Source organism: Somniosus microcephalus, chromosome 30 (genome assembly GCF_052327205.1).
Source record: "Somniosus microcephalus isolate GS21.2 chromosome 30, FLI_Smic_1.0, whole genome shotgun sequence".
Lineage (NCBI taxonomy): Eukaryota > Metazoa > Chordata > Chondrichthyes > Squaliformes > Somniosidae > Somniosus > Somniosus microcephalus.
Genome location: NC_141016.1, coordinates 15,502,026 through 15,517,075, shown reverse-complemented (window position 1 = coordinate 15,517,075; position 15,050 = coordinate 15,502,026). Strand labels below are relative to the sequence as shown.

General features: G+C 49.9%; 1 protein-coding gene across 3 annotated transcripts in view; it reads left to right on the top strand.

The window, feature by feature from the left end:
* The first annotated feature begins 814 nt into the window (after positions 1-814).
* Positions 815-15,050, top strand: part of LOC147097937 (cytosolic purine 5'-nucleotidase-like) — an 83,264-nt gene continuing 69,028 nt past the window's right edge. For 2 of the 3 annotated variants that reach the window (XM_085971027.1, XM_085971026.1), the window contains exons 1-2: positions 817-1,389; positions 14,650-14,723. In XM_085971027.1, coding sequence (XP_085827153.1) covers positions 1,241-1,389; positions 14,650-14,723 — 223 coding nt within the window. In that variant the 5' untranslated portion in view covers positions 817-1,240. Of the gene's footprint in view, positions 1,390-14,649; positions 14,724-15,050 lie in introns of all 3 variants that reach the window. The other variant, XM_085971028.1, reaches the window with a different exon arrangement.

The following is a 15,050-nucleotide window of genomic DNA, read 5'->3' as shown; positions in this document are numbered from 1 at the left end:
TCTTTTCTTCCCCCATGGACGCTGCTCAGCCCTTGAACACCGGCCGCGCTCTGCGCGTTTTCCTGCGCACCTCTCTCGTTGACGCCGCTCGGTCCAGAACCCCGGCTGCGCCCTGTGCGGTTTACCCTCTCTTTTTTTTTTCCGTCGACGCCGCTCGGTCTTCAACCCCGGCTGCGCCCTGTGCGCTTTACCCTCTCTCGTTGACGCCGCTCGGTCTTCAACCCCGGCTGCGCCCTGTGCGCTTTACCCTCTCTCTTACCCGTCGACGCTGCTCGGCCTTTTTCTGTGCTGTCGGTCGGCTCCCGCCGCCGCTGTCCGGGAAGGGTCTGCGCCGTACCTGCTGCCAGCCCGCTGCGCTGGATCGTCGCGACTGGAGAACCAAACCCAGCTCTCCACAGCCTCCTCTGCGATGAGTTGCAGGTAGGTTTGAATCCACTCGTCGCCACTGTTAAATCCGGGTATCTTTAGGTAGAGTGTCCTTCAATAAATCGACAGAGACTGCAGAGGAACAATCAACAGGTGTTTACTGGATGAGGGTTGCTCTAAAAACTAAACGTACAGATCCCTACTCAGGGTTATATACAGGTGTGGTCACTGCCGGTACTACAGTATACAGGAGCTGTAAAAAGTAGTTCTCCCCTTAAAGGTACATACACTACAGCTGTCATCTTAAAATTAGCCATGTCGTTACTTAGAGAGCAATCTCTCTGGCCCATTATTTTACTATATCAATTACTGTGCTTTACTAATTAAGAACTGCATAAAGTATTTATTGTAACAAATTGTGAGGTGTTAAACAGGTTTTCTCGTACTTGAGGTGCCTGAGGCTTCCTGAGGTAGGGAGGCATGGAAACACCTGCACATAATTGGATTTGGGTTTTTTGTTTGAGTGCCAGCCCATGGGAGGGTTTTGTGAAACTGCGCAAGTTTTTTTCTCCAGACTCCAGAAGGGTTTGCAGAGTGGAGATAGTGCACACAATCGTCGGGAGGTCGTCAAGGGTTTGTTTGACCCACTGCAGCAGCTGCTGAAACGTGCAGAGCTCCCTGTCACAGCGAGCACACAGCTCTAGCGATAAACCAGTGCCTCTCAGCTGGGCTCAACTGATAGTGTGTCAGGAATGAAAAGCTGGAACTGAATTGGCTGATTTCTTCTGGAGCGGTCACAGGATGAGGGCGCCGGCTTGATTCACCAGCTCCCTTCACAGCGTTGCACTGGGAACTTACACAGCGACAGGTCAGAATGCAGACGATAAGTATGGGAAGTGTAACAGGCGACTGCTCAGAGCAGAGCAATCAGCACTCACCTCTCGAGAACCACATCAACTTCCGAAGTGCAGTGGATTGCCATCATGTTGATTATCGGCAATTGAAACGAGACTACCACCACAGGTAAAAATGTTCACGGATATGTTCTAGTTATAGTCGTTCAGTGTCCAAAGTGTAGAGTGTCATTATGCAAGTCCAATAGCCATAGACATTTTCGCTAGAAGTTTAAATATATATATGAGCTGTTAGAAAAATAGGATAGGATTCTGTGGACATCTTACACCAGCAACAATTTTATTTCACTTGAGTACTCTGGATCCTCTTAATTAGAAAGCGTGCAAACTACCTATCCAACTTCATTACATGGACTGAGCAATGTAATAGTACTCTCAACTCTTTCAGCGCTTCACAGGTCGAGGTACAAGTCAGCTCACCGATTACTCTCCTGCGTTGCATTTTTGCTTGTTTATTTAGTAAAAGTCATGATATTGTAAGGAAACGTATTCAAAGCAAGTGGCATTTCTTACTGCAACACAGTACAAAGCTCATTTCTTGGATTTAGTTTGCAATGCAGCAAAGTTGCCACCACCCCAGGGTAAAGCGTTACTTTGCTTCGCTCAGACATTCAACATCCTTGGAGCAGAGAAGGCTAAGAGGAGATTTGGGAGAGGTGATAGGGTGGTGGATACAGATTCAATAGTAGCCTTCAAAAGGGATTTGGATAAATACTTGAAGGAGAAAATATTGCAGTTATGGGGAAAGAGCGGGGGAGTGGGACTAACTGGATTGTTCTTCGAAAGAGCCGGCGCAGACTGGATGGGCAGAACGGCCTCCTTCTGTGCTGTACTCTTCTATGATTCTATATCACAGCTTTCCCATTTATTTTGTACCTTTTAACACTGAGTAGCATGAGCAACCGATACCGTGCAGACTGCTCTGTGACAAATATACTTGGAGAGAAGTTAGTAAAATAGAAATTAAATGTGTAGACATGGACTATCTGTACGGTGCAGACTGAGTGGTACTCATTTTTTTCAGTTAAACCAAAGAGAATGAAATAATGCTAAAATACAAAATAGGAACACATGAATGTCAATCTGGCTATAGAAGTGCAAACAACATAAAAAAAACTCCAGTATGTGTTTAATTGTTCATTAAATAACTATACAGCCCGTCTTTGAAATCTCCGAAAAGAGTGGTCAGATACAGAATCGACAGTAGATTAAGGGAGGGAATTCCACGTCATGATGGCTTGAACAAGAAAAGTTAACGCCCTTGCAGGACACTGTCGTGTGCGATCAGCTTGTTCTTCTCATCCGGTTGGGAATGGCATGAAATGGCAGAGACTGCTGAAATTTTTGCTCTGAAGAATTAACCTGAGAATGGCTCCCAGTGGGAACACTTCAGTGAAGTTTGCTTGTCATTTACTATTTTTTGCCTGTTGTGTGGCCTCAGGCACGGTATTGATTCTGAGGTTACTCAGAATGATCGGCATGTACTTTTAAATTTCAACTTTGATGAGCTGGTTTCAATTTCGTTTCCGAGTCTACTAGTCTTCGCTTGGCTTAATTCAGCTTCCTGGTCCAACACGCCAAAGAAAATGAAAGAAAGAACTTGCATTTATGTAGCGCCTTTCATGACCTCGGGACGTCCCAAAGCGCTTTACAGCCAATGAAGTGTAGGCACTGTTGTAATGTAGGAAACCCGACAGCCAATTTTTTGCGCACAGCAAGATCGCACAAACAGCAATGTGACAATGACCAGCTAATCTGTTTTACTGATGTTGACTGAGGGATAAGTATTGGCCCCAGGAATCACAGTCACAGAATAAGGGGTCGGCCATTTAGGACTGAGATGAGGAGAAATTTCTTCACTCGGAGGGTGGTGAATCTTTGGAATTCTCTACCTCAGAGAGCTGTGGAGGCTCAGTTGTTGAGTATATTCAAGACAGGGGTCGATAATTTTTTGGGAACGAAGGGATATGGGGATAGTGGGGGAAGGAGGTAGAAGATCAGCCAGGATCTGGTTGAATGGCAGAGCAGGCTAGAAGGACCAAATGGCCTAAATTCAGCTCCTATTTCTTATGGATAACTCCCCTACTCTTCTTCAAAATAGTGCCATGGGTACTTTTAATTCTGATTTAACAGGCAGACAGGGCCTTGATTTAACGTCGCCTCCGAAAGATGACAGTGCAGCACTCCCTCAGTACTGCATTGGAGTGTTAGCCTCAATTTTGTGCTTAAGTTTCTGGGAGTGGGAACTTGAACCCATAACCTTCCGACTCAGAGGCGAGGTGTGCTACCAACTGTGCTACGGCTGACATGGCTTCAAGCAACATCCTTCAGCTAGTGGTCTGACTGCAACAGCACAGTGTGATCAGGACTGTCACTTCGGGGCCTGACCTGTGTTATCAGGTCCACCACCCAGGGATCTGGCCACCCCCGACACTGTTATCAGGGTTGCTACCCAGGGGTCTGACCACACACTGATTCTTTGTTATCAGTCCTCCTCCTCGTGGCCTAACCACGTTGGATCTGATTTATGGGAATCTCCTCCCAGCTGCTGTTGCTCTGTCATCAGATACTTGTCCCAGCAGCCTGATCATACACTGGTGTTCCACTATAACTGGATGTACCAGTGAGTAACTCAGAGTTATCTTCTTCTTCTTAGGCAGTCCCTCGGAACCGAGGATGACTTGCCTCCACGCTAAAAATGAGTTCTCAGGTGACTGATGAGTCCAATGCGGGACCAACAGTCTCTGTCACAGGTGGGGCAGACAGTGGTTGAAGGGGCGGGTGGGTGGGGTGCTTGAGTTGACGTGCGCTCCTTCCCCTGTTTGCGCTTGGCTTCCGCTTGCTCCCGGCGAAGAGACTCGAGGTGTTCGGCGCCTTCCCGGATGCTTCTCCTCCACTTTGTGCGGTCTTGGGCCAGGGATTCCCAGGTGTCAGTGGGGATGTTGCACTCATTCAAGGAGGCTTTGAGGGTGTCCTTGAAGCGTTTCCTCTGCCCACCTGCGGCTCTCTTGCCGTGTCGGAGCTCCGAGTAGAGCGCTTGTTTTGGGAGTCTCGTATCGGGCAAGCGGACGATACCATACCTCGGGAGCCTACTGTCAACAAGGACTCCATCATCAGACGTCAATGATGAAGTCCAACACTGCCTTCAGTGTGCCAGTGCAGCCTTCAGCCGCCTGAGGAAGAGAGTGTTTGAAGACCAGGAAATCAAACCCAGCACCAAGCTCATGGTCTACAGAGCAGCAGTGATACCCGCCTTCCTGTATGCCTCAGAGACATGGACCATGTACAGCAGGCACCTCAAAGCACTGGAGAGATACCACCAACGCTGCCTCCGCAAGATCCTGCAAATCCATTGGCAGGATAGGCGCACCAACATCAGTGTTCTCACTCAGGCCAACATCCCCAGCATCGGTCAGGTAGAGTGCCCTTGTGGTTGTGGGACAACTGCTGTGGCCTCAAGCACTTATTTCTGAAGATTTTTTGCCTGATTACGCCTCTGAAGCACCGTGATCATTTTTCTACTTTAAGGTGCTATATCAAGTCGTAGATGAGTTTTCATCCCCATTGAACCTGCATATTGTGTCAGACTGTGCTGCTGACAGTCTACTGTATAATCAGTGAGAGTTACTGAATACCAAAAAGATACAAGCATAAGGGTTTATTGTGGTTCATAGAATCATAGAAACTGATGGCACGGAAGGTGGTCATTCGGCCCATCGTGTCTGTACCGACCAAAAAAGAGCTATCCAGCCTAATCCGGCTTCCCAGCTCTTGGTCCATAGCCCTGTAGGTTACGGCACTTCAAGTGCATATCCAAGTACTTTTTAAATGCGATGAGGGTTTCTGCCTCTACCACCCTTTCAGGCAGTGAGTTCCAGATCCCCACCACCCTCTGGGTGAAAAAAGTTCTCCTCAACTCCCCTCTAATCCTTCTACCAATTACTTTAAGTCTATGCCCCCTGGTTATTGACCTCTCTGCTAAGGGAAATAGGTCCTTCCTATCCACTCTATCTAGGTCCCTCATAATCTTAAACACCTCAATTAAGTCTTCCCTCAGCCTCCTCTGTTCCAAATAAAACAACCCCAGCCGATCCAACCTTTCCTCATAGCTAAAATTCTCTAGTCCTGGCAACATCCTCGTAAATCTCCTCTGTACCCTCTCTAGTGCAATCACATCTTTCCTGTAATGGTTCTCCCCCTTTTTCTAATATATTTTCCCTGAAGGTGCTGATTCTTACTGGTATGGAATTTCTTCTCTCTGAGGGTTGTAAATCTGTGGAATTCTCTGCCCCAGAGAGCTGTGGAAGCTGGGTCATTGAGTATATTTAAGGTGGAGATAGACAGATTTTTGAACAATAAGGAAGTGATGGGTTATGGGGAGCGGGCAGGGAAATGGAGCTGAGCCCAAGATCAGATCAGCCATGATCTCATTAAATGGCGGAGCAGGCTCGCGGGGCCAAACGGCCAACTCCTGCTCCTATTTCTTATGTTCTTATAGCTCCCGGGGCGTAGGGTGCTGGCCATGCTCCAGTGGTTCGTCGAAGAGCCATTCTTCATGTGTGAGCGTAGACAGTGAGGCACAGGCTTGGCGGTTCTCCTACCCTGCTGATTTATATGTGGTGCAGTTGGGTGGGCGAGGGTGGGGGAAAGGTGCTTAGGGATGTGACTTACGACCTTTCCGCCTTTTTTTTGCGCCAACCACCACCATTCCCCAGTGCCCGGATTGCCGGTGGAGAATGTGCCCGGCTGTATCTTCCCGATTTGTCTTTATCATTTTTATCATTGTTATGCCATATTTATTCCAATGTTGGGAGGACTCGTAAAAATCAACATTTCATTGTGCAGTACACACGTCTGCTGCATATATGACAAATAAAATTGAATTGAATTGAATTGAATCATTGGCAGGCAACCGCCATGCATTAGGCAGGTCTCTGCAAACCGTCAAGCACGTCCTCCACAGTGTCCTTTGCGATTTGCATCCTTTACACGCTGTATTCGGGGACTACCAAGGCGCCCAGCATTTTCCTGGCAACGGTGTGGCTCCAATTTTTTTTTTTTGGCGCCTGGGCTCAGGGAGTGTGGCCTTGCACAGGCTGAAGAGCATCCTCGCTGCCTGCAACCCCACACACTGATTTTGCCAAGGGGGCGGGGGGGCTCTATGGCAGAGGCAGAGGAGCCCGCTTCCTGTGTTTAACTGACCCCCGAGGCGGAAAGGTCAGAGGTGCATTTCCGCGACGTGAACCAAGGCTTGAATCTCGGACTTTCTAGGCACGTGTGGGTCAAGGGCTCGTTGGATAAAGCCGCTGAGCCACTCGGGGAGCCAGTTACAGGAAACTCTCTTTTAACCGGCACCTAAATAACCGGAAACCTCTGTTAACCGGCAAAATTCAGGAGTAGGTTCAGGTAAGTTTTACTTCATATTAGTGGCAGTTCCTGGATCTGTGGCTGTGTAACTGGGATTCGTGCACTTGTTGCTAAGCAACAGGGACACTTGGTCTGTGGCCGGAGTTCCTGCACATGTTGCTAAGCAACAGGGAAGCCTGGATTTGTTGCTGTGTACGGAGCTCTCGTACCTTTTACCATACCTCTCTGTAATCCGGACTTTTTGATAAACCGGCACCACGCCGGTCCTGTTGGTGCCGGATAATAAAGAATTTCCTGGACTACATGGCAACCTGAATTGCAGTGCCAACTCCACTGTGTGTGGACCGGGTTGGTGTTGGCAGTGGGCATGGGTTTCAATGGGAAATTACACAAGAAGAGCAGAGAAGGAACAAACCAGCACTCAATACCACCGGAAGAAAAACCCTTGTTTCCAGATAATAGTTTCAGAGGGAATAAATATAGATTGCGTTGTAAGTAATTCAGTAACGTGTCCAAAGTGCTGGGACATCCAACTGCTGAGTCCTTGGACCCATAGGGTGCATTCTCTGAATTTCTAAACATGATAAAGCTCAGTAAGCAGGTACCAGCCCTGTATTTAGGATTCCAGGTTAACGTCCACTTTACAGAGATAACATTGCAACTGACTGTTCTCATTATTCTGATTCGCAGATCAGCATTCATGTAGCCTTCATTAACTGCTCATGTTTATCACATAGTCTCACTTGACATCACTGTAATTACAATCGGACAATAATGAATTACTAACCATAATTTTCCAAAGGTCTTTGGCAACGAAAATCAAGTCAAAGAATGGGAAGGTGGTGAACGTTACATCTACCATAGAATCATAGAATAGTACAGCAGAGAAGGAGGCCATTCGGCCCATCGAGTCTGCGCCAGCTCTTTCGAAGAGCAATCCAGTTAACCCCACTCCCCCGCTCTTTCCCCATATCCCTGCAATTTTTTTATCCTTCAAGTATTTATCCAATTCCCTTTTGAAGGCTACTATTGAATCTGTATCCACCGCCCTATCAGGCAGCGCATTCCAAATCCTAACCACCCGTTGCGTAAAAAAAGTTTTCCCTCGTGTCGCCTCTGGTTCTTTTGCCAATCCCCTTAAATCTGTGCCCTCTGGTTACCGACCCTTCAGCCATTGGAAACAGTTTCTCTTTATTTACTCTATCCAAACCCTTCATGATTTTAAACACCTCTATCAAATCTCCTCTTAGCCTTCTCTGCTCTAAGGAGAACAACCCAAACTTCTCCAGTCTATCCACGTAACTGTAATCCCTCATCCCTGGAACCATTCTAGTAAATCTCTTCTGTACCCTCTCCAAAGCCTTCACGTCCTTCCTAAAGTGTGGTGCCCAGAATTGGACACAATACTTCAGCTGGGGCCGAATGAGTGTTTTATATAGGTTTCGCATAACTTCCTGGCTTTTGTACTCTATGGGCTGGATTTTCTCAGTGGAGACGAGTTAGAGGCAGGACTGCTGCTTGTTGGGTCAATGTCCCGCCTCCATCATCTCCTGGCCAACCAGAGGGATTTTCCCCTGATTGACCTTGTTAAGCCCACCCTGCGGGCTCAGCAGGCTAATTAGGGAGGAAGTCACTGACAGAGCACGTCAACATCTGACGTGCCATCTGTCAAGACTTCTTGAAAGAAGAAATGTCAATCACTGACACTCTCTGTAGTTTGATGAGTCCTTGTGTTCAGGACTCATCAAACCTTTCAACTTTGTAGATTTCAGATGGCTGTTGGGTCGGAGGATCCAACAGCCAGTCTGTGAAATCGACAAGGAAGATGTCGGGTCTCCCGATCCAGGGTGGATGAAGGCTGTAGGCAGAAAACAAGGTAAGTAAACATTTTTTAACACTTAACACTTACCTTCCATACTCACCACGCCACACTTGCACCCATCACTCACCTCTACATCTTACTTTCAGGTCCCTCCAACCCCCGCAGACCTCCTTCATGTCTCCTCCAACCCAGCGGGGTTCTCCAAGGAGCTGAGAAAATCCAGCCCTATGCCTCTATTTATAAAGCCCAGGATCCCATTTGCTTTATTAACCACTTTGTTAACCTGTCCTGCCACCTTCAAAGATTTGTGCACAGACACTCCCGGATCTCTCTATTCTTGGACCCCCTTTAAAATTGTACCATTTAGCTTGTATTGTCTCTCCTCATTCTTCCTCACACTTTTCTGCGTTGAATTTCATCTGCCATACGTCCGCCCATTCCACCTGCCTGCCTATGTCCTCTTGAAGTCTATTACTATCTTCCTCACTGTTTACTACACTTCCAAGTTTCGGGACATCTGCAAATTTCGAAATTGTGCCCTGCACCCCCCAAGTCCAAGTCATTAATGCATATCAAAAACAGCAGTGGCCCTAGTACTGAACCCTGGGCAACAGCACAGTATACCTCCCTCCATTCCGAAAAACAGCCATTCACCACAACTCTCTGTTTTCTATCCCATAACCAATTTGTATCCATGCTGCTACTGCCCCTTTTATCCCGTGGGCTTCAATTTTGCGAACAAGCCTAATATGTGGTACTTTATCAAACACCTTTTGAAAGTCCATGTACACAACATCAGCCGCACTGCCCTCATCCACCCTCTCCGTTACCTCATCAAAAAACTCAATCAAGTCGGTCAAACACGATTTGCCCTTAACAAATCCGTGCTGGCTCTCCTTTGTCAGTCCATGTTTGTCCGAGTGGCTGGTACTTTTCTCCCCGGATTATTGCTAAAAGCTTCCCCACCACCGACATTAAACGTACTGGCCTGTAATTGCCAGGTTTATACTTCTCCCCTTTTTTGAACAAGGGTGTAACATTTGCAATCCTCCAGTCCTCTGGTGCCACCCCCTGTGTCTAAGGAGGATTGGAAGATTGTGGTCAGCAGCGATTTCGACCCTTCCTTCCCTCAGCAACCTAGGACACATCCCGGATGACTTGTCCACTTTAAGTACTGCCAGCCTTTCTAGTAGCTACTCTTTATCTATTTTTATCTCACCCAGTAACCCGACAGCCTCCTCATTTACCATAGCTTTGGCAAAGTCCTTTTCTTTAGTGAACACTGATCATTTAGTACCTCAGCTATGCCTTCTGCCTCCACCAATAGATCTTCATTTTGGTCCCTAATCGACCCCACTGCTCCTCTGACAGCCCTGTTACTGTTAATATGCCTATAGAAGACCTTTGGATTCCCTTTTATGTTAGCCACCAATCTAATCTCATACTATCCATTTGCCCCTCTTATTTCCTTTTTCACTTCTCCTCTGTACTTTTTATTTTCAGCCTGATTCTCGCTTGTATTATCAAGCTGACATCTGTCATGTGCCCCCTTTTTCTGCTTCTCTGATCAAAAAAGGGGAAAAGAATAAGCCAGCTAATTTTAGACCAGCTAACCTCACTTGAATAGTATAAGAACTGCAAAATTTGGCAAAACTGGGACAGGATTGAGACTGGTACATACCACACCCACACTGACACAGGACTGAGACTGGTACGTACAGCACCCACACTGACACAGGACTGAGGCTGGTACGTACAGCACCCACACTGGGACAGGACTGAGACTGGTACGTACAGCACCCACACTGGGACAGGACTGAGACTGGTACGTACAGCACCCACACTGACACAGGACTGAGACTGGTACGTACAGCACCCACACTGACACAGGACTGAGACTGGTACGTACCGCACCCACACTGGGACAGGACTGAGACTGGTACGTACAGCACCCACACTGGGACAGGACTGAGACTGGTACGTACAGCACCCACACTGACACAGGACTGAGACTGGTACGTACAGCACCCACACTGACACAGGACTGAGACTGGTGCGTACAGCACCCACACTGGGACAGGACTGAGGCTGGTACGTACCGCACCCACACTGGGACAGGACTGAGGCTGGTACGTACAGCACCCACACTGACACAGGACTGAGACTGGTACGTACAGCACCCACACTGACACAGGACTGAGACTGGTACGTACAGCACCCACACTGGGACAGGACTGAGGCTGGTACGTACAGCACCCACACTGGGACAGGACTGAGACTGGTACGTACAGCACCCACACTGGGACAGGACTGAGGCTGATACGTACAGCACCCACACTGGGACAGGACTGAGACTGGTACGTACAGCACCCACACTGGGACAGGACTGAGACTGGTACGTACAGCACCCACACTGGGACAGGACTGAGACTGGTACGTACAGCACCCACACTGGGACAGGACTGAGATTGGTACGTACAGCACCCACACTGACACAGGACTGAGACTGGTACGTACAGCACCCACACTGGGACAGGACTGAGACTGGTACGTACCGCACCCACACTGACACAGGACTGAGACTGGTACGTACAGCACCCACACTGACACAGGACTGAGACTGGTACGTACAGCACCCACACTGGGACAGGACTGAGATTGGTACGTACCGCACCCACACTGGGACAGGACTGAGACTGGTACGTACAGCACCCACACTGGGACAGGACTGAGACTGGTACGTACAGCACCCACACTGGGACAGGACTGAGACTGGTACGTACAGCACCCACACTGGGACAGGACTGAGACTGGTACGTACAGCACCCACACTGGGACAGGACTGAGATTGGTACGTACAGCACCCACACTGACACAGGACTGAGACTGGTACGTACAGCACCCACACTGGGACAGGACTGAGACTGGTACGTACCGCACCCACACTGACACAGGACTGAGACTGGTACGTACAGCACCCACACTGACACAGGACTGAGACTGGTACGTACAGCACCCACACTGGGACAGGACTGAGATTGGTACGTACCGCACCCACACTGGGACAGGACTGAGACTGGTACGTACAGCACCCACACTGGGACAGGACTGAGACTGGTACGTACAGCACCCACACTGACACAGGACTGAGGCTGGTACGTACAGCACCCACACTGACACAGGACTGAGACTGGTACGTACCGCACCCACACTGACACAGGACTGAGACTGGTACGTACAGCACCCACACTGGGACAGGACTGAGACTGGTACGTACAGCACCCACACTGGGACAGGACTGAGGCTGGTACGTACAGCACCCACACTGGGACAGGACTGAGACTGGTACGTACAGCACCCACACTGGGACAGGACTGAGACTGGTACGTACCGCACCCACACTGACACAGGACTGAGACTGGTACGTACAGCACCCACACTGACACAGGACTGAGACTGGTACGTACCGCACCCACACTGACACAGGACTGAGACTGGTACGTACAGCACCCACACTGACACAGGACTGAGACTGGTACGTACAGCACCCACACTGACACAGGACTGAGGCTGGTACGTACAGCACCCACACTGACACAGGACTGAGGCTGGTACGTACAGCACCCACACTGACACAGGACTGAGACTGGTACGTACAGCACCCACACTGGGACAGGACTGAGACTGGTACGTACAGCACCCACACTGACACAGGACTGAGGCTGGTACGTACAGCACCCACACTGACACAGGACTGAGACTGGTACGTACAGCACCCACACTGACACAGGACTGAGACTGGTACGTACAGCACCCACACTGACACAGGACTGAGGCTGGTACGTACAGCACCCACACTGACACAGGACTGAGGCTGGTACGTACAGCACCCACACTGACACAGGACTGAGGCTGGTACGTACAGCACCCACACTGGGACAGGACTGAGGCTGGTACGTACAGCACCCACACTGACACAGGACTGAGGCTGGTACATACAGCACCCACACTGGGACAGGACTGAGACTGGTACGTACCGCACCCACACTGGGACAGGACTGAGACTGGTACGTACAGCACCCACACTGGGACAGGACTGAGACTGGTACGTACAGCACCCACACTGGGACAGGACTGAGGCTGGTACGTACAGCACCCACACTGGGACAGGACTGAGGCTGGTACGTACAGCACCCACACTGACACAGGACTGAGACTGGTACGTACAGCACCCACACTGACACAGGACTGAGGCTGGTACGTACAGCACCCACACTGGGACAGGACTGAGGCTGGTACGTACAGCACCCACACTGACACAGGACTGAGACTGGTATGTACAGCACCCACACTGACACAGGACTGAGACTGGTACGTACAGCACCCACACTGGGACAGGACTGAGACTGGTACGTACAGCACCCACACTGGGACAGGACTGAGACTGGTACGTACCGCACCCACACTGGGACAGGACTGAGACTGGTACGTACAGCACCCACACTGACACAGGACTGAGACTGGTACGTACAGCACCCACACTGACACAGGACTGAGGCTGGTACGTACAGCACCCACACTGACACAGGACTGAGACTGGTACGTACAGCACCCACACTGACACAGGACTGAGACTGGTACGTACAGCACCCACACTGACACAGGACTGAGACTGGTACGTACAGCACCCACACTGACACAGGACTGAGATTGGTACGTACAGCACCCACACTGACACAGGACTGAGACTGGTACGTACCGCACCCACACTGACACAGGACTGAGATTGGTACGTACAGCACCCACACTGACACAGGACTGAGACTGGTACGTACAGCACCCACACTGACACAGGACTGAGGCTGGTACGTACCGCACCCACACTGACACAGGACTGAGACTGGTACGTACAGCACCCACACTGACACAGGACTGAGGCTGGTACGTACCGCACCCACACTGACACAGGACTGAGGCTGGTACGTACAGCACCCACACTGACACAGGACTGAGGCTGGTACGTACAGCACCCACACTGACACAGGACTGAGACTGGTACGTACAGCACCCACACTGATACAGGACTGAGGCTGGTACGTACAGCACCCACACTGGGACAGGACTGAGACTGGTGCGTACAGCACCCACACTGACACAGGACTGAGACTGGTACGTACAGCACCCACACTGACACAGGACTGAGGCTGGTACGTACAGCACCCACACTGGGACAGGACTGAGGCTGGTACGTACAGCACCCACACTGACACAGGACTGAGGCTGGTACGTACAGCACCCACACTGGGACAGGACTGAGGCTGGTACGTACAGCACCCACACTGGGACAGGACTGAGACTGGTACATACAGCACCCACACTGGGACAGGACTGAGGCTGGTACGTACAGCACCCACACTGGGACAGGACTGAGGCTGGTACGTACAGCACCCACACTGGGACAGGACTGAGGCTGGTACGTACAGCACCCACACTGGGACAGGACTGAGGCTGGTACGTACAGCACCCACACTGGGACAGGACTGAGATTGGTACATACAGCACCCACACTGACACAGGACTGAGACTGGTACGTACCGCACCCACACTGGGACAGGACTGAGACTGGTACGTACAGCACCCACACTGACACAGGACTGAGACTGGTACGTACAGCACCCACACTGACACAGGACTGAGACTGGTACGTACCGCACCCACACTGACACAGGACTGAGACTGGTACATACAGCACCCACACTGACACAGGACTGAGACTGGTACATACAGCACCCACACTGACACAGGACTGAGACTGGTACGTACCGCACCCACACTGGGACATATGAAAATCTATTTCTCCCAATCTAGATTTTCCATCAGATGTCATTCTAGCTCATCCTTTTCGCTTCCCTTATCTCCCAAATACAACATGAAAGGCAGGCAGCCTTCTCTAGCCGATGACAAGATAATTCACAAGAGCAGTACTGAGTGGCTCCCTCCGGTATTTTATCTGAGATCAGCATGCCCTTGATGGAAGCATGTCCAGCTACTGAGGAACACTGTGTTATAAATACTTGGCCCTGTGCCATGGTAGCACCTGGGCTGCAAAATTGACCTGATTTTACTTTTAGCTGCTATTTGTGCGAGTTCAAATTGTATGTTTTTGTGTTTGATCTGCAGAGTGTTTGTGAACAGGAGTCTGGCACTTGAGAAGATTAAATGTTTTGGATTTAACATGGACTACACTCTGGCAGGTAAGGGACCATTTGCTTTTCATACCATTAACACCACCAGTTAAACTTCAGAACGTAGCTCCCCCGGTAACGTATTGGGAGAAGGCAGAACCCATGACAGCAATGAGCTATGCAGACGGGAAGGTCCTAGGTTCCAACCCCAATCTGTGCTGAGTTAGTTAATCTCCACCAGAACTGCAGTTAGGTCACAATAATTGACCTCAGTTAGGGAGAGGAAAAATCAATCTGGTTTCCTGCTTCTGATTGCTGTACAGTGACTCTTGCTGCACAGTGGGCTGGATTTTGATTCAGGAGGAGTGTAGAAGACAGGAGCAGGAGTAGGCCATT